The 25938-nt window shown below is 35.6% G+C and overlaps 1 protein-coding gene across 3 annotated transcripts in view; it reads right to left on the reverse strand.

Annotated features, from left to right (window-relative positions):
- The window catches only part of SNX29 (sorting nexin 29), a 688321-nt gene that overhangs the window by 118374 nt on the left and 544009 nt on the right, over nucleotides 1-25938 (reverse strand). For all 3 annotated transcript variants that reach the window (XM_072609956.1, XM_072609991.1, XM_072609967.1), the window contains exon 19: nucleotides 2229-2369. In XM_072609956.1, coding sequence (XP_072466057.1) covers nucleotides 2229-2369 — 141 coding nt within the window. The remainder of the gene's footprint in view (nucleotides 1-2228; nucleotides 2370-25938) is intronic.

Consider the following 25938-nt stretch of genomic DNA (forward strand, 5'->3'; position numbering starts at 1 on the left):
ACTGAGTTATGCAGTTTTACCAATGAGCCTATTAGCATTACGAGAGTATTGAGAATTCCAAGTCCTGTACTCAGTGTATTCTTGAAAATAATGGAAATCATAAGAATTCATCAGACTTGTCCTGAGTAGCAGCCAAAGTGGACTTAGGGGAAGACATTATGTCTTACTCAGCCAAAAGGGAAAGAAAAGAAGAAATCAAAGTACAGTTACTATGGGACGGGGGAATTAAAAGGTTGAGATGACAGTTTGGGCAGGAAAGAAGCTCTTCATCCTAGTATTTCTTAATGAATTAGCCACTGTCATATGCCATAACATGTAACATACATAACAACGTAAAACCCTCCTCCTAACTCTTGCACCAAAGTGACCACCAACATGGAGGGAAAGAGGATATCATCTAGTCAGGAATGAAAGCTATTACCTATAAACACCACCACACACAGCTTCTAAGAGTTAAGAGTCAAGACACAAAAGGTGTCACCTTTCAAGGCAGAGATCAAACGTCTGCATAATAGATCAAGAGGAAAAAAAACCAGTAGTACGCTCTTTTTGTAATGTATTCAAATCTTAACTCATTCTAAGGATTGACCCAGATGCATCTTTCCTATTATGTATGTAGACATGGCACAGTTAGTTATAACCTCCCATGAAGCAAGGTGGCTACCTCCCCTAGGAAGCTGCATAATCAACAACACATTCTGACTTGGCTCACAAACATAAAGCTCATATTTACTTCCTTTTATAGTTGCTAAAGTTCCTTTTCACTTATGGATTTGATGATTCATCTCACCAAACTCAACTTGTAAAACTACAACTTTCTTTTTGGCCAGAACTTAAGATTTTTATCAGTGTAGGGAACTCCCAGTGAAGAAAATACCTCCACCAATATGGAAAAACTAGTCTACATAGGTTTATAAGGCTGTCTGGAGTACTAAAAAATTAAGTAATTAACTCATGGTCACAGAGCTAGAAAATGCAGGTAGGTTTTCCTGAGTCTAAGATTAACACTATAATCACTAAATACCCTCTGTCTCTTGATGTTACTAGGGGTTTATAGAATAGATTTCCTAGAACGCTAGAATTCAGGTCAAGTTCAAAAGAGGCTACGTAGAACATCTATATTCATAGCACTTAGCACATATTAAGCATTCAGATTCTTGACTTGATTTGATCTGAATTGCCATAAATCACCTATGTAAGAGAACAATTTCTACTAGAAATGATTTGAGATTGATGGAAACAGTGAACTAAATGGAACAGTGAACCTTGCAAAGGTTTCTCAACGTGATTTTTAAAAAAGAAATGTGTCTTATAAGTTATTTAAAAAAAAAAAGAAATGGATATGCAGTTTCATTAGTGCAAGAACTGTCAGTGAGGAATGTCCTCTCCTAATAGGGATTAGAACTTTTTGCCTATGGCACTGAAAGGTTAAGTGACTCGCCTAGCCATTATGTATTAAGATTCAGGATATGAATCCAGGTCTTCCGGACTCTGAGGCTAATTCTGTATCTACTAAGTCCATCTGCCTCTCTAATAGCTACATCATCACCATCATCACCATCATCATCATCATCATAGTATTTTTAAGAAACATGCCACAGAATAGTGTTGTCCTATTACTGATTAAGGAGGCTGCTATTTTGAAGCATCTGGAGAACTTCTGGAAGGACCCCAAGATTTGTCATAGCTTAAAAATGAACAGCTTATGTGATTTTTCTCTTTTTAAAGAAATATTTTACTCCTTCTTGGTGTCAGCAAATCAAAAACACCCTGGAGAATTTTTTAATCTTGCATTTTTATGGGTTTAATTCCATACCATCTTAAAAGAAAATCCGATCAGACTGAGATGAAACTGACATAGGAATCTGCTTTCTTCCTTTGGAGTCTGCTACATTATGACTAAATGAGTTTTCTAACCTGATTTTAATAGATGAAATACTGATGAAACGTATTTTAAGATTAGATACAAATTAGCAGCCAACAATTATTCTCACCCAAACAACATTATGTTACACATGGAAGAACTGAATTACGATGAACTCTAATCATACTTTTCCAAGATGAAATTGGGAGAGATGGAGTATCTACAGGTTAATTCCCAAAATAGAAGAGAATTAGAATTTACCAAAAATGGAGTCTCCTTAGGTTTCACAAACTTCATCTCTTAAAATCAGAATACACCATTAGGAATGTAGATTAATTGTATGACACAAACAAAAGTAGAGTACCTTATTTCCAATGGCCTTTTTAGGTGGGAAACTGTAGGCCCTCACTTGAGGATATTTGTTCTGTAACTTGTGGTGCAAACTCCTGAATTCTGTATATCTTCTATATACATTCCATTCATCATCCTTTATCCTGATATAGACCTGTCAGGAAAAGATAGAAAAACATTAAACTCTAGGTAGAAAAAGCACATTGAGTGTACCTCTTAAAACCTCTTAATTCAGGGTCTTCATCCATGGGGATTTACTAATAGTCACAGGATCACAGAGCTGGATGGGGTCATCATCTAGTCCAGAGGTGCAGCAAAACTCCCAAATGTAGCCTGAATCAGATTAAAATGTAACTGGAAAATGTTTAATAAAATAAATAAAAATACAAGATACATAATATTAATTTGTGGTTTTCTAATTCAATATATGATTAGCAAGGATTCATTTCTATTTGACTGACACAACTGATGGAGGCCATGTCCTCATTTTACTCATTTATTCATGTATTCAACAAGCATTATTTAAGTGCCTACTATGTGTTAGACAATGTGTTAGGTACTGGGTATACAAAGACAAAACAAAAACTTGCTCCTTTACATTCTTACAATGTGTATGTAGGAAATGAAATTGTTGCTGTTGCTTCTCCTTCGTTCTCAGAGAGGACCATTACATCAGGAAGACGGCGCCATGACTTGCAAGTGAATTGGATTTAAGTGAGGGAGGGCTGTGCAAAATCATCAGGCTCACTTTCTCCTCCATAGCCATCTGGGTCCAGTGGCAAGATGAAATACAAAGAAACTGAAGGGGAGAACACTTTGGAAAGAAGAACAGGAGTACCTGAGCTGAACTTTGAGGGAGGCTAGAGATTACAGGAGGCAGAAGTGAAGAGAGAGGCCATGTCTGCTATGGAGAACAAGCTCTACAAAGGTGAGAAGATGGAAGACAGAATATCATATATACAGGCAACAGCAAGGTCAGTTCAGCTTAAGTGCACATTCTATGAAGGAGAGGAATCAATGGAGGAGAGTAAATTAGGGGGTAAGAGAAAACCTGGAAAAGTAGACTGAAGCTAGATTGTGAAGGGCTTCAAAGATCAGACAAGAAACTGAGACCTAGAGAGGTTAAGCATCTTGCCCAAGGTCACACAGGTGAGGGAGCAGCAGAGCCAGAATTTGAACACAAATCTTCTGCCTTATTCAGTGCTCTTTCCACTATCCCACATGGCTTCAAAGGTATCCACAGTTAAGCAGTAAAGAACATGCTTCCTACTATCATTTAGCATTACCAAATAGCAAGATAAACATATCATCCAAAGTTCAAGTGATGACTGACTTGATCAAGATGGAAGAAAAACCACATATGTAAGTTATGTTCACTCAATATAAATGTTTTCAAAACTGCTTTCATATTTGAAGAAAACCTAATTTGGGTTGCAGACTTCAGAGATGCCCTGATTTACTCCCAATCAGATCTATGCAAACATTCTGAGACAAGCCATCTAAGACCATATAAACCATATAAGCCTTTCCAACTAAGTCAAGCAATTTACAGATTATTAGAATAATAAAGTAGGAACTAGGTATTTACAGAATGTAGGGTTGCCTAAGTATGACCTTTGCATCCACTTAGCTGGAAATGTATCAATAAAGGTTACAAGGATATAATGCCAAAACTTCCACACGAAAATGATAAATTCAATTAATCACCAGATTGCTTTAGTCTCAGTGGTACCAAATATCTGAATATTTGGCCAACCCATTTTGTTGTTTTTCATCTACATGTTTGGAGTATAGTGATAGGTACAGAAGAAATGAGTTTCAGATCTGGTCTCACACTTTAGGAAAAAGTGAAGATAAAACAACAGTGAGGTGTAAAATGCACGTTTCGGACATAAAAACCTCATTGCTTTCATCAAGATGTTCTGCCTTTTAGAAGCATATCCTGTGGGCAAGGATGCCAAAGGTATTTTATACAGCACTGAAAGGCTGTTAAGTTTCCCTACAGCAACTGCAGCCAAAGGAAAACAGGGAAGGAAGGGGGGGGGGGGGGGAATGTATTAAAATATATATATTTCGTATTAGTTAATAACAGCCTAGAGAGTAAAATATCAATAATAAATGCAAACCAACATCATTTGCAACTGCTTTATGTCAATAAGCTTCTAGAAATCTCTTTGTCATTGCTATAACAATAGGCTTCTCCGATTTAAGTGGGTTGTTCAGAAAAACAGCTGAAATACTTAATAGGGAACAATAAATTCTGACTTTGCATTTTTCATAAAACATTTTGAAGCCAAGAATTTCACACTATAAAGATTCTTTTACAACAGGAGACGTGATAAAAAATCCTAATACGATGCCTATATAGGTAGTCAAAGAATAGTATTTGACTGTTCATCACAGAAGAAGGCATTTTCAGTTATGTTAAGCTTTTAGAGATATCTATATATTCAATGCCAAGGGTTTCCAGATGTGTTCTACTGAAGACCCCATTACATAAGATTTCTTACTAAAAATCCCAAGGACTCCCTTTAAATAACTATAGTTAAATTTTTCCACCATTTTTAAAACACCAAGGTTTGCTTTCATAGTTCATATCCCCTTCCCCATTCAACTGAAAACAGACAATCCAAGCTCCTTAATCCAGAGTGGGGAAATGTGCTGTACTCTTTATCTCTATCTGTTCCACTGTGATCTCAGATCAGCCAGTCAGTGGATATCCCTGACTAAGCATCAATTTTCTGTACCTCAATATCTATATGGCCCAAAGGTTACATGTGTAGGGTCAAGAGGGATAAAACAATCACTTCTGGCCACAAGAATTCCAGTGGGAAATATAAATTTAATCTCCATGACAATTAGCTAAGTCTGCTTTTGAAAAAAAAAAGGAGGGAGAATAAAAATTGCATAATATCTGCCAAAACCAAGTGGAAATAAGTTTTGAATTATCTGACTTCTTAAGATGGCTTTTAACACTGTCCACATTCTCTGGCATAAACAACGAACTGTAGCTGAAAATCTAGGCGTTCACATTTGACTCGTGAACTTAGATGACATGCTAAGGGTGTAAAAAAATACTCAGAATCAGAAGCAGATTATCTTCAGAACCATATAATGAAAAAGTCACCACCTCATTACTTCTCCCTATGACTACTCTGATACTTTATTAAACAGCTTTTCTGTCACTAGTCTCTTACTGCCAAATCTATCATATTCATCAATGCCAGATTGAAATACAGCTAAAATCATGTCAGTCCACACCTCAAAAACTTTCAATAGTTCCCCATTACCTAATGGGTTATATTCAAAGCTCTTTACAATCAGGCTACGTTTGTAGCCTTACTTTAAAACCTACCCCTGAAGGCATTCAACATTACATTCAAGTCAAACCACTTAGTTCCACATACACACTCCAACTTTCCTACTTCCCTAACTATTTCTTACATTCTCCCATGTGCCTAGAATGTACCCTTTTTACCTATACTTGCTGAACCACAAGACCAATATCAAATGGCATCTATTCTATCCTAATTCACTATTACCCCATCATTCCCCCCAACCTGGAAATGATCTTTGCTCAACAGCATTTTCTTCTTCCTTTCTTATACTCTACTTTGTATTGTTGAGAAAGAGCATGGCCAGCACATTAAGTGCAGGACCTGGAGTCAAGAAGACTGATGGGTTCATATTCTGTCTATATTTACCGCCTGTGTGATGACAGGTTACTCACTTAAAACTCTCTACACCTCACATTACTCTAAGACTTATCTATTAAGTTACTGACTAGCTTGCCTAAAGGGAGATCCTACAACTTCCTTTTTGACTTACTGTTACGTTTAATCTCTCTCATTAGAATGTAAGCTAATAAAAGTAAGCAGGTGCTACTTTTATGAATATATCTCACAGTCCTTTTTCCAGGTATAAAATAGGAACTGAATAAGTATTTATGGTTGAATGCTCTTGACAGTGCTTTTCTTACCTTCAGTGAACTAGGAAAATGGGGTTCTAATTCTGGTCTTGTTATAATTAACCAGCAGTGAGAATCTGCAAAAGTCACTTTTTCTTGCTTGGTTTCAGTAACCTCATCTGCAGAATGAAGAGGTTAGATTACCTTCATTTTGGCTTGAAAAATCTATGGGGAGGGGCAGATTGAGAGAGGGAAGAAAAATCCAAATACTAGAAGCTTAAAGCTTTTTACATTTTACCTGGTTTAATTTTCCATTCATAATACATAGTTAACTTAATGAGAAGTAAAGTATTTTTACTTTATAAAAATAAAGTCTTCTGGATTCAGTTTGATTTCAGGTTTGATTTGACAGGATTGACTTTTACTTAAAAAAAAAATTAAGTTTTTTTTTCCTTTTGAGCTGAACTCAACTGAATGTGGTGGTGAAAAGGACACTGGAGCAGCCTCTTGTGGATACTGGACAAAGAGAATGGAAGCAGGCAACTGAACAGTACAGCAGAATATGAGTCGTTGTTTCTGTGCACCATCCTTACAGGCTGCACTACTCGCCACCATTATTTGAAGCACTCTCAAAGCCCCAGAACACTTCAGCCTTGCAGATGAAAATTTCAGAAGAAATTTCACAGGAAGAATTATTTGTACATCTAGTAATATCTGTACTAGACAGGATGACTAGACAATTGAACTACCGTGAATGACTCAACAAAGCTAAGTTACAAAATTACAAACAGTAAAAAACATGAGGATACAATTGTTTATTGATACTGGTGAATAATTACGGTCCCGTAACCCTGCTTTAAAAGTACACTTAGAATGTGCTCCATTTAAATCATCCTGCATTTGCCTCAGACAGAAAGGCAGTGTGTTGAGGTATGGAGAACATTAGCCTTACCTTCACCAGGAAATTAGGAATCAAGGGAAATTCTTTTGAATCTTGACTGCAGCTAGACACTTGCTAGCAGTGTGACCTGGCTCAAATCATTTAACCTCATCTGAAAAATGAGGATGATAAACCCATCACCACCTACCTCATGAGGCAACTGCAAGGCTAGTGTACTGTCATTTTATAAACCCCAAAGTGCTATATAAATGTGAATTGTTATTATAATCAATACCATCGTGCAGGCCCCTATCTTTTGATGTTCAAGCACGGAGGTACACTGGAAAGAACACTGGTTTTTTCAGTCAGGAAAGCAGTGCTAAAATCCCACTTCTGATGCTTCTGACTACCTGTATGACCTTGGGCAAGACACGTAATCTCCATGTCCCTCAGTTTCATCTGTAAAATGAGGGCATTTGATTAGATGGCATCTGAGGTCCCTTTTAGCTCTAAATCCATAAACTTTTTGACCTCCATTAATGTATTTAGCTACCAAATACTTGACTTCAGGCAAAATAACATTATAGTGGGAAGTTAACTTTATGGTACCAGTTTTATAAATAGGAGATGTTTGTGGAGTCAAAATTCAGGCTCTAAAAACTTAAAACAGGGTTTATAATTTGAAAGGAACTTATTCTGGGGAACAGACTAAAGTGAGGACATGAAAACATACCATGCAAGGATTATTTGGAGAAAATGTTTTTATACAGCTGTATCTTATTGATCTGTGTAGCCTCTGGCTTTTAGTATATAGTAAATACTGCTTAACTGTTGGCTGAAATGAATTAAACTGAGAAAAGGGATGGCACAAGAATATAAGCTTCATCCTGTGTTCCTTGAGGTTAGTGCCTGGCTATGGACCACAAATTCTTAGATTTGGACCGTTCCGGCCTTTTGGCAAGAAGCTTTTTTAAAAATGTTAAGCAAAAAGATATTAGGGATTAGTAATTCTTATAAGGAGCTGTTAGCCTATGAAAGGAATGACACATTCTGATTATTGTACAATAAAGAGTAATGAACTCGCATTAGAAAATCTGGAGATAAAGTCTCATTCTTTAACTTACTAGTCATGTAACCTTGGGCAAGTCAACTTCTCTGACCTACAAAATGGGAATAATGGTGAGGTAGCATGGTACTATGGAAAGAACACTAGCTCTGGACCAAGAGGACCTGGGTTCAAACCCTTCTTCAGATGATTACCACCTCTGTTGCATAGGAGTAGCCACCTGACCTCCCCTCTGTTTTCTATTGTGTAAAATAAGGGTTTTAGGTATAAAAAGATGATCCCTGAGGTTCTTTTTATTTTAGATCCATGGTCTTGGAAGTGTGTTTCCAATTTTACAAGGTTGTTGAGGAAATTAAATGAAATATGTATTATAAAGCTATTTTTAAAGGTAAAGGGTCCCTCTATTATTTTTTAAATAATTATTTAAGGATTAGCAGCATCTCTACCAGTCTGACCTTATAAGGCACTCATAAGAACCAACCTCTAAAGTTTATTTGTTCACTGTGTGAAACGCTATAGTTAACACTATACCACTACCTGGAGGTAGGAATGGGATAATAGATACTGCCTGGAATTTAGCCAAGATGTACACTTCCACAACTATTTTTACTTTTTAAAAACATATTCAATCAAATAGTAGGTCAATCTAGAGAAAACTAGTCCTTTCAGTCAAGCAATAGGTAAAACCTAAAGTTTTCAGGTGGCCACTTGTACTAGACGTTTGAGAAAATTAAAACAGAATGACTAGTCAATCGAATTACTGTGAATGAAAAGCAGGGAAGGAAATGGAAGAGGAGGGGAATAAGCTTTCATACAGCATCTACTCTGTGCCAGGCCCTGGACCAAGTCCTTTGTACAAATATTATCTCATCCTTTCTTCACAATAACCCTACAAGGAAAGTGAAACAAAAAGGCTAAGTGACTTGCCCAGACTCATAAAGCTAGGAGCATCTAGGGTCATATGGGAACTCAGGTATTACTGATTCCAGGCCCAGAACTCTCTCCATAGCCTCACCAGCTGCCTAGGTAGGATACAAACAAAACGTCTTGGTCCAGAAGGAAACGGAATGAAAACATCAGCTTCACAGGGATACATTCGCTGTTTCAGCTGCGTCTGACTCTTCATGACCCCATTTGGGATTTTCTTGGCAAAAATACTGGAATGGTTTGAAATTTCCTTTTCCAGCTCACTTTATAGATGAGGAAACTGAGGAAACCCTGGGCCACATAGCTAGTAAGTGTCTGAGAACAAGTTTGAACGTAGGAAGATAACTCTTCCTGACTCCAGTCTAGCAGTGTACATGGAACATAAGAAAAACTACCCTCAGTGCCTCCTCGTACAGGACTGGGACTGTTTTCTAAGATGGTCAGATATAACTGGCCTAGATAACTGACCGATCTCTTTTTTTCTTTAAACATGTATTTACCATTTAGCACTATTTCCCAAGTCACTTAGAGGTTATTGCTCCTACAACATTTTACCCGGGATGGGCCATTAGTACCTGTGGTTTCAAGATAACTGTGATTTAAATACTTCTAATCCACTAACAAGTTGGATAGCACACTCACACTGCATTTATAAAGTGTCAGTAAATGCAATATATCAAGGGTTTTTTGTTTTTCTTCCCTTATAATATTCTTGAACTATGTAGGAGTCAATATCTAATGTTTTAATGGGGGAATAGTCTTAGTGGGTTTATATGCAGTTTTAAAAGCAACAAACTACCTTATGGGCATTCGATGAATATTTGAAAAACAATGAGCCCACAACGGTTTACCACATGTATTGGCATAGAAGACAGGTCAAGTACCTACCCAGGTGGAAGATTAGATATTTTCTCTAGTCCCATATCTCAAAAAATAAAAACTCTTACAGAGGAACCCTCATAGCTATCTCTACAAAACAACAAAACTAAAATGTCCATAATGTAATAGACTGAAACTAATTAACAATGGAGAAAGCTAATGCAAACATTCTTCATCCTCTCACTAGCCACTGAGCTCTAGCAAGGCCCAAACCCTAGAATATATGCTCAGTGATTTTTTTGCTATGAGGGTCTCTGTCTACACACACCACTCCTGACCTTTTCCCAGCATTCTGTTGCAACTAACAGTGGACTCTGAGTGAAGCAGGGAAAGACTTGTTCTCCGCCTGTGGTAGCCCCTGGGTTAGAGAATCCTACACAACAATAGAAACTTTGCCTAAAATAGCTACTTCACCCTCTCTCAACCCTGCAAAAAATGTCAGGCCCAGAAACAGAACCAAAGAAGGAAGGGAACTAGACTAGGGGACAAACATATGGGGCTATAGTGTACCTGAAGAAAAGGTGACTTAGCTTCTAGCTGGGTCCAGCGCTACTTTCCCAGACTGGTGAACCAATGTTCAAAGGGCCTAAACCAGATTTGAAGTCAATCCTCAGGTGTGAATTGGCCATGAAAGGATCACAAAATAATCCACAAAGGTATATAAGGAAAAAAGACTAAAAGCACCAACGATCTCAAGAGAAGAAAATTCAATTAAGAAACTAGGACACAAGTAGATCAATCAATAGGAAAGATTTTCAAATAAAAAAGATGAGTAACAAGACTTCAAAAAGACTGAAAACATCTTTAAGTAAACACTACAAGAAAAAAGGAAATTGAATCAACATTTAATCAAAGCCGGATTTTCAAAGGGACATGATACCAGGATGATCCAAAATGGTTGAAGAACAAATCAAACTCTGAGAGAATGCTAAACAGAAAAAATGGCAGAACTTATGGCCCTTACAAAAGAAATAATCAGTATAATAAAAAATCTTGAATACACAGTGATCTCTCCAAAGAACAGATTCAAAATACATATATACTGAAATTAAGGGCAATTTGAAAGAAGAGAAGCAAAATGCAATTACATTAAGAGAATACAACTGGTATACAAGTAAAACACTGATCTCAAAGACATTATACATAGAGATATTTTGAGGATCAAAGACTTCCTAAAAGAACATGACAAATCAGCACCATAATACAAGAAATAACATACATAAGAAGCTGCCCAGAACTTCTAAATATAAAAAAAAATCACCTATCAAAAGAATCCATGGATTGCCTCCAGTAAATAACCACACGCTTTGGCTCTTCAAGCCAAATAATGGTTAAACTTAACAATTGCATTGACAAAAAATTCTGCAAGCTTCTTAAAAAAAAATCTTCAAATATAAAAGGAAGGAAATCTGAATAAGACTAATACTCTGTACCAACTATAAACTACAAAAAAAGAATGAAATAATACACTCAAAAAGCAAAAGATATCAAAATATAACCCAAAATGATATAGCATTAAAGTCTCCGCTTCAGCATCAAAGAAGATGAACATCTGATAAAAGATATTTGAAGCATTCTCACAAAAGTATATAAGAAAAACAAATCTAGAGAATTTTATGATACTTCAAATTTCATCTTCTATTGTAATGCTATGCAACATACTGCTGTCTAAAATAGTGTGATAGCTTCTCTGTTTTCAAGAATATTTAGGAAAAGATATTATAAAAGCATATACTGATCAAGAAGAGATCTGATGCCAAACTGGATTTATAGTTTGATAGAAAGTAACGTCACATTCACTCTTGTATTCCCTGCAGTATCTACTGATAACTTCACTGGATCCATCTTTTAATAATTGGAGGTATTCCCTCCACTGGGAATCACAACCCATCCACATCCTCATTTAAATTCCCTTCAAATGAGGGTTCATCTCACATGATCTCATATCCAACAAATTGGCAAAGGTTTTTAAAAAGATGAGTACAGTGAACACCTGAGGAGTTTTGGAAAGACAGGCACATTAATGCATTGTTGTTGAAGCTATCCGGAAAACAATATGGACTTAAGCTAACAAAATGACTAAAAGGTTCATAAAGTCATTGACCCAGAAATTCCACTTCCAGGCATACAACCCAAGGAGATCGATGACAAAAAGAAGGAGCGCACATATACCAAAATAATATATAGTTGCATCTTTTGTAGTAGCAAACAACTAGAACCAAAGCAGATGCCCATAAGTTGTGGTACATAAGTAACACAGAATATTTCTGTAATTACTGGGTTGTAAGAAGCAATGATACGATGAATATATAAAAACATGGAAAACTTCCATGAACTGATGCAAAGTGAAATGAGGGGAAACAATTACACACACATAAATACATGCATACAATGATTACAACATTGGAACTGGAAAAGATACCAACAATAAAGCAATGAAAACTGAATATTGCAAAATTATACTGACCAAGCAGAGCCACATGAAGAGATACAGTAAGTAGTATCTTTTTCTATTCTTTTTTTTTTTCACAGAGGTGGACAACTGAGGTCATGGAATATTATACATAATGTTAGACTTTTTCACAATGGTTAGTTCTGCGGAATTGTTTCCCCCTCCTACTTTTTTATTTTTTGTTATTGCCTTGAGAGGTAGAAGGATACAATGTAAAATGCCAGTGATGTGAAAATAAAAGATATCAATAAAATTACATATATTTTTTAAAAATCTGGTTTCTGGAGCTCTCAAGGAAGCCAAGAGGAATGAGGCATTTTAGTAGCAGCAGAAAAAAAAGTTACTGTGAAATTCCAGACATTATGAAGGTGAAAGCAACAGCATTCTGCTCCAGCCTACCACCACCCCATCTCAATAAAAATGCACTTGCTTTGGGTTGGATCCTATAATCCTGTGAGAGGGGTTTGAGGTATTTTAGCCTCCCAAATTATGTCCCAAGACACATATTTCCATAGCAGAAGTGTTTAGAAGGATAGTACAGTTCTATGTTACTATTTGTATTAGTGCTCTATTAAAAGTCTCAGACTTTTGTGGGTTTATCTAAGGACCCAGGGGGAAACATTTTGAAAACTTAAAGAGATACAGAATTGCCAGGTGTTATTATTTCACTGTAATTGTTAATCATTTATCTAATCACCAGCCATCCTAGTATAACTCAATTCAGTAAGCATTTATTATAATGCTACCACATGTAGGCAAGAAGCTAGAAAACTGAGAAACAAAAACTAAAACTAAAATAGAACTGCTCCTCAAGGAACTTACATTCTAGAAAAGGACAGGGGGATGGTGGCAAGGAGAGACATACACAGATAACAGAGATTTTATATTATATTACATTATATATTATTATATTATATTATTATTATATATAATATTATATTATATTATTATATTATATTATGTTATATATATATATTTTAAATAGCTTCCATGGACAGCACAGAAGGGAGTAAAAACATTAACAACTGATAGAATCAGGAAGTCGCTTGTAAGAGATCACACTTGAAAAAAGCCTTGAGGGAGCTGGGAGTTCCAAAGTGGAGGTAAGAAAGGACAGCATCGCAAGCATGGGAGAGAATTTGTACAAAAGCATGAAGAAAAGATAGAGAATGTTTTCGATGAGAAACAGCCCAGTCTGACTGGAATGTAAGATGAGTGAGAGAGAGTCACGTAATAAGCTGAGAAACACAAGTCGAAGCAAAACTGAGAAGGGCTTTAAATGTGTAACAGACATTTATTTTAACCTACAGAAGCAATAGGGACCCATTAAAAGAAGGGTCAGGTTCACAGAGATATGTCAATTTTCTCTAATTTGGAATCTGGATCATTCAAACATAATGCAATTTTTTAATAAAATTTATTTTAAAAAATTTAGTGAAAAGGGAAATTCAGTCTAAAATCAGTAACTTTCTGAGAAAGGGTTTGTGAAGTAGAAGATTCTTCAACTTCTGGATCCTGGAATTAACTTCTTTTACTAACATTATCATGCAACATAAAGTTATTGTTACTTCCATTTTTGCATATTAATATCCACTAATCTACCTTTCCATGTACCTTCTTGGCAATAACAAAAATGAATGTCTTTAAAATACTGTTTAGGGGAGAGAGGGAAAGAAAAATATAAGTTATATGGTAGTGATTGTAGAACACTGAAAAGAAATAAAAAAATAAAATATTGTTTAATTTAAACCATTAAATCACGGTGGCTTAACTTTTCCAAATGGGAGAGATTGGACAGTCTTTGGAAATAAACAGAAATAAGCAGTCCAGAATAAATACATAAAAAATAACATTTGAAATTCATTCATTCAACAATAAATAAAGTACATATTGTATGTACAACACTGTATTGGAAGTTGGGATTCTTATTGTAGCCTTCTCAAGAGCAAGATTAGATTTAAAGTCTTAGGTTATTATGGCTTAGAAAAAGACAAAAAGTTTAGACTGCATTAGTGTTGCTAAGTGACAGTGATTATCTGTTTCTGGTGTTTCACTGAGACTATGTAAAAATCTAGTTGCTACCATGCTTGGGGACAGTGTTAGGATATGTGGAGTTACCCTGTACCTTCTCTCTTCCAAAATAAATGACTCCATGTTAGAAAATAGCCTCCTTTCTATTCAAGGTGAAAAATCAAATATTCCTTTCTGTCCCACTATTTAAAACCCTTTCCCACCTCTGACCTTACTACTATGCTAATAAAACAGTCTTTATCTGAAAGTTGGACAGTGAGAAAATTCTGCTTCAAAGGCTGAAATGGGAGGTAAGTTAACGCTAATATAAGCAAGAATAAAGCAAATAAAAATAGCTACTTAAGGTAAATGAAACTTCTTTAAGGTATTTGAGACCTCTTCCACGTTAAAATATGAGAAACCCCTATAAAGAGGTTTCTTAAAGGAATCTTCTTTTCCTTCCACAAGCTCTATCTGTGCTCCTGTTTTCAGCACTCCTAAATCAAGCTTCTACTGACCTGGCTCAAAATGGCAAGATGTGGCTTTTGCCATGGCAGACCAAAGAGACAAAAGGATGTGAAAGATGAGGTCCTTTATTACATCCTCTGGAAAGGGTAAAATACGACTTAGGTTCTGTTCAGCTGACTCAGCATTAGGTTTCCTGATACTGTCTTTGTATTAGTCAATATAAGAGAAGTCTTTCCCTTCTGACACCAAATATTATTAAAATACAGCATACTGCATTTTGCTCTGTTCAATGACAATGCCACTGGGATCAAAAATTGGAATTATTCCCCAAGAAACTGAGTTGTTCTTAAGATACTCTGAACCAAAAAGTTCAGTCTCTCCTCTCCAAAAAAATTTAGAAGGGATTTTTTTATGCTCAAGATTTATAACAGAATAGATATTGAACCCCTCTCATTAAATTAGCTAATTTTAAAAATTAATTTTGTTATTTTATTTTAAAATAGCTTTTTAATTCAAATTTTATAAATTATTCATCTCATGTAATTTTTGAAATCTCTTTTGTGTTTATTTGGGGATTACTAATTTGCTGCTTTTCTAGGTGTTTTTTTTTTAAATTATGTGTCCAATTCAATAGTCCTCTTTTCTTATTTATTAATATAAATGTTTAGAAAAATAACATTTTCTTCTGAGAACTGCTTTAAGTATATTACCTACAATATGGCTTGTCCTGTCATAAGCAACCACTCTATTTACCTTTTTTAAATGTTCCTGTGGTTTCTTTGTTAAACTTTTCAACATACAGATTATTATATTTAGTCTCTGTTTGGTTAACATCTTTTGTTATTTTATTGCACTGTGGCTTATAAAATATTTATGCCTTTCTGCATTTCCTTATGAGTTTTTCATGCCTTACCATGTAGGAGTCTATAGGAAGAGTAGATATATGTATATGCTCCACGATTCTCACTGAAAAATTGCCATAAATCTACCAAATCCAGTTTTTCCAACACTTTGCTTAAATCTGTTGTTTCTTTTTTATTCTTTTCTGATTCATCAAACTTCTACAGAGTAATGTTAAATTATGCAGAGTTGTTCTTATTATCTGGGCCTTTTTTCCTATCTTAATTAGCATTTTTTAGGAACTTGGATGCTCCGTCATTTCAATGTGTACAAACTAAATACTGTTATTGTTTCATTAGCTATAAAGCCTTTAATCACAACGTAATTTCATGCTTACCTATCTTAGTGGCATCTATTTTTGCTGCTGCTTTATTTGAAATTTATTTGAAATTTTAACTGTAACTCCTGATTTCCGGGATTTGTTTCAGGCAGAAAAGACTTTTTTTTCCTAGTCTTTCATTTTCAGTCTTGGTGCTTAAATTGTGGTTCTTATAAACAGAAATCTATGGGATTTTGTTTTCTAATCCATATGTAAATTGATTCCTTGTTATATTTAGCCCATTAACACTTATGGATTTTAATTTCTAGGTTTGATTTTTCTCTCTGATTCCATTACATGTCTTTTTTTCCTTTTGATCAGCAGCAAGTAATACATTACCTATTTTGCTTTTAACAGGAGATTCCATTCCCATAGTCGCAGTTGCCCCCAATACAAATAAAGCTTACCTTACTTTGCAACAGTTCAGTTTTAATTATCCCACTTCCTTTCCTCTCCTGGATACAATAAAGACAAGTCCTAGAAATTTATTTTTACTACTATAATTTTTAACCCTTTCCTGGATGTCCTTGTTTAACAAATATGACTGCTTCTCTGACCTAATTTGTTGGGTTGAGTTTTGTTTATTTTTGGTTAAGTTTTACCTGTAATGCTTGATTTCAAGAAATGTTTCACTTTTTCTCCAACTTCCCTTTCATCTTCCAAATGATATAATTTTAGTTTTTTTCATCTCTCAAATCCTTAGCCTTTGTATTTCCAATGAGCCTTTTATTAGATAAGGCTTAAAAGACACAACAGGAATCATCTCCTTAGAGCAGGTAAACACTGCTTCATCTTTTGTTTATTCCGTGCTTTCAGGTCTAGGCTCATTTACCAATCCAGCTACCTGGTCTATTTCTAGGACCCTGCCCAGTTCAGGAATTCTCAGATGGAGAGGTTCTGAATTCACATGAGAACCACTTTTTCCTCCTGATGGAGTATTCCCATTTATGAAGGATGGGCAATTTTGGGAGGGAGGAAAATTTTATTCTTCAACATATCATATTTTAATCACTTTTTAAAATTTTCTTATATCCATTGAGTAGTTTTAGGCAATCTGAATACTATGCATGTGAATTGCTTCCTCCTAGACTGCCTTTTTGACACTGAAACTTTGAAGCCTTACAAGTATATTTCTAGGTGAGTTAATTTTGGGGCTCTTAACTGTTGGTAAAATGAGTATTCTACTAATTTGAGCTATCCTGTTTCTAATACTACTAAGCAAATTTCTTGAATGATGTCTTGAAAATACATCCTCTTTCTTAGTATAGTTTTTTGGAAGATCAATAATTCTCATATTGTGTCACTGACCTCTATTCTCTAACACTCTTCTGGTTTGTAGAACTCTGAGATTTTCTTCAAGTTTTCCATTTAAAAATGTCTTCCCATTACTTTATTTCTTTCATCACTGTTTTTCAATTTGTCTGCTTCTGAATGGATCCATTCCACTGATATTTTAAACTATCTTTTACACACTATTTGTAATCATGTTTTGTTTCCTATATTCTCCCATTAATGACCTTATTCAAATTTAATAGATGATAAATTTTTCCTTATATTATTGTGATTTAAAGATATTTTTGGTAATGAGCTTGCTATGTTCATTTTCTATTCTAGAGATGTAGTAATTGCTGATATGGTCCTGTTCCTGAATTATGGATATTTCTCTTGGTGTGCTTTTATCCAACAGCATTTATTCATTGTCCTTGGATCTATTTTTTTAGACTAATTTCTTTAGTCTTCTTCTTCTTTTCCTCTGTGAGTTTCCTTCTCTTTTTTGTGTTATTTTGTTAGTGATATTCTTTATAATTGCCAGGGTTTTTAGAAGTTATGTCATAATCAACATATCATCATAATTAATAGATCATTATAATCAATCGCACCACTATCTTTTTGGAACTCTCCTTCATTTAACTTGGAAAGTAGTTGCCACAACTAGGAGACCAAAAAACCTAAGAATCCACCTTAGCTAGGAAACAATCAATCTCTTGGCCAAGAGGCCAGGCAACCAAGCGTAACACCAGTTAGAATCCAAGCTTATTTGCAAAGTGGTAGGGAGGGAGATGGTGGTAGATTATAAATATGACTGCCTCTTAACACAGTGACAATTAGTTGAACTGAAAGTGAGATTACAAAGAACTTGATATAAGACTTAGCTAAGTCAGCACCCCTGGAATAAATATAGCGATCATGAGCAACAATAGTGGAACTACTACATTTGGAATCTATTATCTCAGGATTCACTGTGTTACGTTATGAGGCAATGCCATTCAAGAGAGTGAGGTGGAAGGAATGGTCTAGATTGAACCAGACGAACACAGAAGGAACCTATGACAGAGGTAACACAATTTTTAAATGACTCAGCTGAGACAGTGCAGAAAAGTGGGAATGCGTAAGACTCAGAGTCAGGAGACTTGTGTTCAAGTCTTGGGTCTCACAGTCAATGATCCTAATTAAATCATTTAACTTCTCTGGGTTTGAGAGTAGTATCAGATTTCAAATCATACTACAAAACAGTGATGATCAAAATCATTTGGTACTAGTTAAAAAATTGAAAGGTCAATCATTGGAAAAATTTTACAAATGGAAGCAAATGAAACTAGTAGCATAATATTTGATATATGCAAAGATCCCAGGTAATGGATTAAGGACTCACTACTGGAGAAAATATGTTGAAAAACATGAAATCCTTCTGCAGAAATTAGGGTGAAATTAAGACCAGGAATCATATTTTCAAATTAACTCTACATGGATATTTGACTTAGATTTTTTTAAAAAGTTCACATAAAAAAACATGGGCAGGTATATGATGCACTGGATAGAGTACTGGACCTAGAGTCATGAAGGGCTAAGTTCAAATATAATTTCAGATATTTACTAGATGTGTATCCTTGGGCAAGTCACTTAACTTCTGTTTACCTTGGTTTCCTAAAATAAGAGTAATAATAGCACCTATCTCCCATTCTAGTTAAGAAGATCAAATGAGATAACAGTTGTAAAGTACTTATTATCACAGTGTGTGGAACACAGTAGGTACTATATAAATGTTAGCTTATTATTATTATATAAATTAGAGGAACAAAAAAGAAATTTCTTTACAGATTTATGAATAGGGGAAAGTTCAAGGTCAAATAAGGGATGGAGAGGTTCACAAAAGATAAAAAGGACATTTTTATTAAATAAAATTGGAAAGTTTTTTGCAGAATACAACTTTGGCTGTTGCTAAAATTAACAGGAAAATAGCTGGAAAAATCTTTGCAGACAATTATTCCTTTAAGAAAGTTCTCATTTCTAATAACATAAAAAACGGATTCAAATTTATGAGAATAAGAGCCATTCTCCAACCGTTGTTATTTGTCATCATTCTTGAAGACGACCACGACATCAGGAAGATGGCACCATGACTTACAAGTGAATTGGATTGAAGTGAGGTAGGGCTGTGCAAAGTCACCAGCCTCACTTTCTCCTCTGGAGCCATCTGGGTCCAGTGGCAATATATAGATCAGGACGACTAGAGATGGTGACAAATAGTCAAAGGATATGAACAGGGAGCTCTTAAAGGAAAATATCTAAGCTATACCTATGCATCAACAGCCATATGGGGGGAAATAAAGATTCAAATCACTTATAATTAGAAAAATATAAATTAAAGTAACTCTGAAATTCCACCTTACATCCATAAGACTAGCAAAGATGACAAAAAAGGGACAATGACAGATGTTCAAGTTGTTGCAAGAAAATAGGCACTGTTAAAAAAAAAAAAAAGAAAATTGTCATTGTTTTGTTTTGACGCACTGTTGCTGAACTATGAAGTAGTCCAGTGAATCTGGAAGCAATTTGGAACTGTGCACAAAAAGTCACTAAATTCATTCAATAAACATTTATTAAACACCAACTATGTGCCAGGCATTGTACTAAATATTGGAAATATAAAAAAAGGCAGGGGGGAAGGTAGTACCTGCTCTCAAGGAGCTCATAATCCAATCTTGGATACAACAAGCAAATATGAACAAAATATATCAGGAAAAATGGGAAATATTTAAAAGAGGGAAGAAACTAGAATTAAGATGGGTTGGGAAAGGCTTCCTGTAGAAGATGGTATTTTAGCTGGGAAGCTAGTAGGTGAAGATGTGGATGGAGAAAATTCCAGATTATAGGGGTCAGTCAGAGAAAATGCCCAGAGCTAAGATGGAGTGCTTATTCATGGAACAGCAAGGAAACAGTGGCACTGGATAAAAAATTATGTGGCTGGGAATAAGTTTTAAGAAGACTAGAAAGGGGGTGCTGTTAGGCTATGCAGGGCTTTGAATGCTAGACTGAGGATTTCATATTTGATCCTTAGCTATAAGAAGCCACTGAAGTAGGGAGGTTGGAGGGGAGTGTAATATAAACTGGATACCATTTGATCCAGTGAATCCTCTAACAGACCAAAGTCCTAAAACATCTTTTTAACACCAATATATTCTCTAAATGAACCATAACATGATTTCAGAAGAATCAGAACTGTATACAGGTCATCTAAAGGGTAACATAAATATAGATAATGAATCTATATGCAGGCTGTATGCAGCATATGATGTAGCAATGATGACTTGCATGAGATATATCACAGAAGACATTTATATGCAGAAAAAGAGTTGGGCTGGTTATGTAACAAGCAAAGAGATAATACAGAGGTAGTATGAGAGCTTCACTGATAACCAAGAAATACTTAAATACTAAAGAAAGGTCTCTAGCACAAGGGAAGAATCCTTTACTGAGGAATTATATAAATATATAACCAACTATATAGAATGAAAAGACTAAGAAAAGCTGCAAAATCTGTCTCCATTAAGACACAGATCCATCAAAATACCTGAGAACATACACCAGTTACTACCTAATTTGATCATGCAAACATAAACATCAGAAGGTGACAATTTGGTCAATTTTATTAAGTGCACTGTAGATTCTGAATACATAACCAATGGCTGATTTTTCAAGGGTTAATGATATAATGTATAGACTAGCTAGTGCTCTAACTTATCCTTTCTGATTCAGCCATTTCACGGAAAATTACCATATTCACCAGAACATATTAAAAGAAAGTAAAGGTGATACATCCTATTTGCAGACAATACTGCTCATTTAGAAAACCCCAGAAAATAAAGAAAGCAAATGAAATAATTAAGTTTCAGTAAAATAGAACAAATAATTAATCTACAAAAATTATCAGCATTTCTATACAGTACTAACAAAAACCAGAAGGAAAGAAACTCCATTAAAAGAATCAAAACATTGGATATTAATCTACCTCAGATCTATTGAGGATGTATATAATTTCAAACACACGATAGTCATTACAGAAATAAAGCCAGACAAATACTCAGAGAGCCATTCATTGTTCTTGGTTGGGTTGTGCCAAAACACCAACAATGAAGATTCTACTTAGTTAATTTAGAGACTGTGTAATACCACTCAAATATCAGTGGAATTACTCCGTAGAATTGGACAAAACAGATTTAGAATACCAAAAGAAATGATGAGAGCAAAGTAGGAATGAGGGGAGCATATTATTACCAAATATCAAATCATATTCTAAAATAACAATGGCCTAACAGTATTTGGTACTAATTAAAATTTTTTAAAGAAAATTAATGGAACAAACTAGATAGAGCAAGAAAAAAGAATCATCAAAATACACTGGACATTTTTTTCTACTTCTAAAAATGTAGAAAGAAGGCAAAAATCAACACCTATAATGAAGTCTTTTTGGATAAATTATAGATTTTGCTTAAACAAGCTATTATAGTCTTTCACAAGAACAGATAATGGAGAATCCTTTGAATTGTTAAAACTTTAAGACTATCCAATTATATAAGACTGAACTTTAAGTCCTAATTCAGGAAAATAACAGAGAAAATTAAGATTTACTTTCATCGGTGGAAAGAAGTATGTAATTTGGTTAAAATCAGCAAATGGTTTCACTACTAGGCTACTCATTCCATTTTGTCAATACCAGATTGGGACACAGTTACAACAGAAACAAAGGCAGACTAAAAGCTTGTTTAAAATAAATCAAAAGGAAAATCTGATCTTTCTAAAATATAAGGTCATGGTCATTTACCCTAAATACCAGCTGATTTTAACTATATGTATGGTTTATTTCTATTACCTTACTATTCCTTAGCTTTTGTGTATGTGAACTTTGCTATTATGGAATTAGGGTAATTATAGTATATGCACTCATGAAATTAAAGCAGGTAATTACCATGCTTAATGAATTGTCAAATGCCATGCAGTCTTATAAACAAAAACTAAATGTACAACATGTGGGCTGGGCAGTTGTGAGGTTTGGGCTGCTTCAAAAAAATGGTAATTAAGTGGTAGTGTTTTTGTATACTTTATGTTATGAACTTCAGGGGATTTTTAAAGGTCCTGAAATGAAAATTAAGAAATGTGACTAGGGTTTCCTACGCAGAAAGATACCAGGACATCTCTTCTCTAGTCTTAAAAAAAAAATTATCTACTAGTGTATTTTTACAGCACCTATAACTGGCATTACAATGTGCTCTGACAAATATGCTGTTTTAGAAGGAAACACTAAAAAAGGAGATGACCCAACAGAAGGTATCTGATATACTATAAATGATCATATGAAGCTATTGAAATTAATACAGCAGCAACTCTGAAATAACTTTTCCTCTCTTTACGTGCCTTGGATTTAGAAAGAAAGCATTATGTTTCACTAACTTATCAGCACAGACTTAGTATTTCCTGTACATCAAATGTCACGTGACTTTTTAATTACCCAAACTCATCATACTCAGTATAAAATACATTTTTTAGGAGAGTTTTAATATTTAAGAACAAACAACAAATATTAATGATTCTAACTTTCTTGTATTTATTTGCTATGATGAAGAACTGATACAAGATAATGAACATCATAAAAAGCTTAAAAATGCCCTGAGTCTAGTAACTTGAACAATAACTACTCTACTGTGTTATCTTTTCATTTGTTCACCTATAAAGAGCACTAGACTTGGAGTCAGACAACTATAATTTGAATTCTCACTCTTATTTCTCAGCCATGTTCTCTTGGGCAAGTTACCTCTCAGCTTCTATTTTATTTACTACAAAAGGAGGATAACACCTGCCTTGTCTCTCCTATATAAGTATTGTGAGCCTCAATTAACCATATAGCATTGGTTAATCACCTACTATGTGCCAGGCACTGTTTTCCAGTTCCCTGCCTTCAAGGAGTTTACAATCAATCAGGAGAGGTTGTTGATTGGTTGATCGACTAATTACATAAGTACACATCTAATATATATGTACCATGTGCATAAAGACAAAAAGACAAGTTAGAAGGAGATGCACCAGCATCTGGGAGGATCAAGAAAAACATCCAATTGAGAGGGGAGGCGACGTGATGCTGTGAGAAGAGCAATGGCTCTGGAGTCAGAGAACTTGTGTTCAAATCCCATTTCTGAGGGTTTTGGGTTTTCACCTGACCTCCCTGAGATTCTGATTTCTCATAAATAAAATGAAGAGTTGGTCTGGATGGTCTCTGAGGTTCTATCCAACTTTAAATCGACAATTCTATGTCAGGACATAGAGTATTAGCTGAGATTTGACCCAAAAAAATAGGAATTCCAACAGGCAGAGGTGAGTAAAAGGAAAGAGTACATCTGCTCCCTATGCAACAATGTAACAGACTGACAAAGAAACACAAGAACTAGCAAACTTCTATTTTGTTCCTCTCCTCTCTATTGATGGGATCTTTAGAAAGTTAAGGGAACAATAAACCTAGTGAAGGAGAAATTTTTACCAATGATATAAAGGAATGCAGAGATAACATCTTATAAAATTCTGTCAAAGAACGAATTTCAACTGGAAGAGATAGCTGATAAAGTGGACAACAGAATTAAGATCTGAAAAAAAATAGGCTAGAATTATGGGACAAATTTAAAGAAGTGAAATTCAAAAGGGTAAGGCATAAAGTGCTATACCTGGATTCCAAAAACCAATAGCATAAATATTCATCAGGATGACTAGAGATGACCCAGGATGAGGCAATTGGGGTTAAGTGACTCGCTCAAGGTCACACAGCTAGTGAGTGTCAAGCATCTGAGGTGAGATTTGAACTCAGGTCCTCCTGACTCCTGCCCTAGTGCTCTATCCACTGCACCACCTAGCTGCCCCTGCTCACTGGATTCAGATGGCTCTGGAGGAGAAGTGAGGCTGGTGACCTGCACAGCCCTTCCTCACTCAAACCAAAGTCAAGTGCCAGTCATGTCACTATTTCTCTGATGGCATGGTCTTCTTCAGCAACGAAGGATGAACACACAGCATAAATATGGAGCGAAGGAGAGATGGGTAGAGAGAGTCAATTAAGTGGCACAGTAGATAGAGCTGAACGTGAAGTCAGAAAGACTTTAGTTCAAATTTGGCCACAGCCATTTACCAGTCATTACTAGTCACATGACTGGACAAGTCATTTCACCTCTGTCTGCCTCAGTACTCTCATCTTTAAAATGTGGAAAATAATAGTACTTATGTTCCAAGGTTGTGAAAAGATGAGATAATGTTTCTAAAGTGCTTTGCAAACCTCAAGCACTATATAAATGCTAGCTATTATCTTAAAACTATTACTAGCAGGAACAGTTAATTAGTATTTATTAAGTGCTACAGTATGCCAGACATTATGCGAAATGCAGGGGTAAGAGGCACAAGGTAAAAAAAGAGAGCCTGCTCCCAAGGAGCTTGCAGTCCAATGAAGGAGACAGCACAGAACGAACCAGGGACCATCATGGTCTATACAGGATGAACTGGAAGTGGTTTCTAAGGGGAGACACTGAGATTAAGGGGAACTGGGAAAGATTTCTTGCAGAAGGTGGGAATTTAGCTGAGATTTGAAAGAAGTTAGAGAAGCCAGGAGACAGAGTTCAGGAGTAAGAAATGGAGACAGAGTTCAGGAGTAAGAAATCTGGGCATGGGAGACATTTATTGAAAATGTTTGGAGTCAGGAGAGGGAGTTTCACATACAGAAAGGAAGCCAGTGTCACCAGATTGAGAGCACAAGGAGGCATCTGGATAGTACAGTGGATAGAGTTGGGGTCTGGAGTCAGGAAGAAATGAGTTCAAAGCTAGTCTCAGATAAGTATGAGCTGTGTGTCCCTGGGTAAGTAGCTTAGCCACTGCCTGCCTCGGTTTCCCCAACTGTAAAATGGGGATAATAATAGCATCTACCTCCCAGGATTATTGTGAGAATCTAATGAAATAACATTTGTAAAGTGCTTAGCACAATGCCTGGCACATAGTAGGTGCCATACAAATGTTAGCTATTATGGTAGTGGTAGTGGTGGTGGTGGTTGTCACATGGAGGTAAAATAAAGTATAAGAAAACTGGAAAGGAGGGAAGGGGTCAGATTATGAAAAGCCAGAGAGATGAGTTCATATTTGATACTATAGATAAAAGGGAGTCACTAGAGTTTACTGAATAAGGGGAAAGGATGGTGACATGGTGTAACTTGCACTCTAGGAAGATCAATTTGACAGGTGAGTGGAGGATGGACGGAAGTGCGGAGAGACTTGAGGCAGGCAGACTCACCAGCAGGCTACTGCTATAGTTCATGTATGAGGTGCTGAGCGCCTGCACCCCAATCATGGTAGTGTTAGAGGAGAGGAGATATACCTGAGAAACATTAACAAGTTAGAAAATCAGGACTTTAAAACTAGATTGTATGTGGGCATGGGTTACGGAGCCAGTGAGAGAGAGGAGGAGAGGATGGCACTTAGGTTGTAAGTCTAGGTGTCTGGGAAGTCTGTGCTCATGGCAATAATTGGGAAGTTAGGAAGAGGGGAGAGTCTGGCGGGGAGAGGAGGAAGATAACGACTTTAGTCTGAGGCACACTAAGTTTAAACTCTTTCTAC

Source organism: Notamacropus eugenii, chromosome 1, assembly GCF_028372415.1.
Source record: "Notamacropus eugenii isolate mMacEug1 chromosome 1, mMacEug1.pri_v2, whole genome shotgun sequence".
NCBI classification, from domain to species: Eukaryota; Metazoa; Chordata; class Mammalia; order Diprotodontia; family Macropodidae; genus Notamacropus; species Notamacropus eugenii.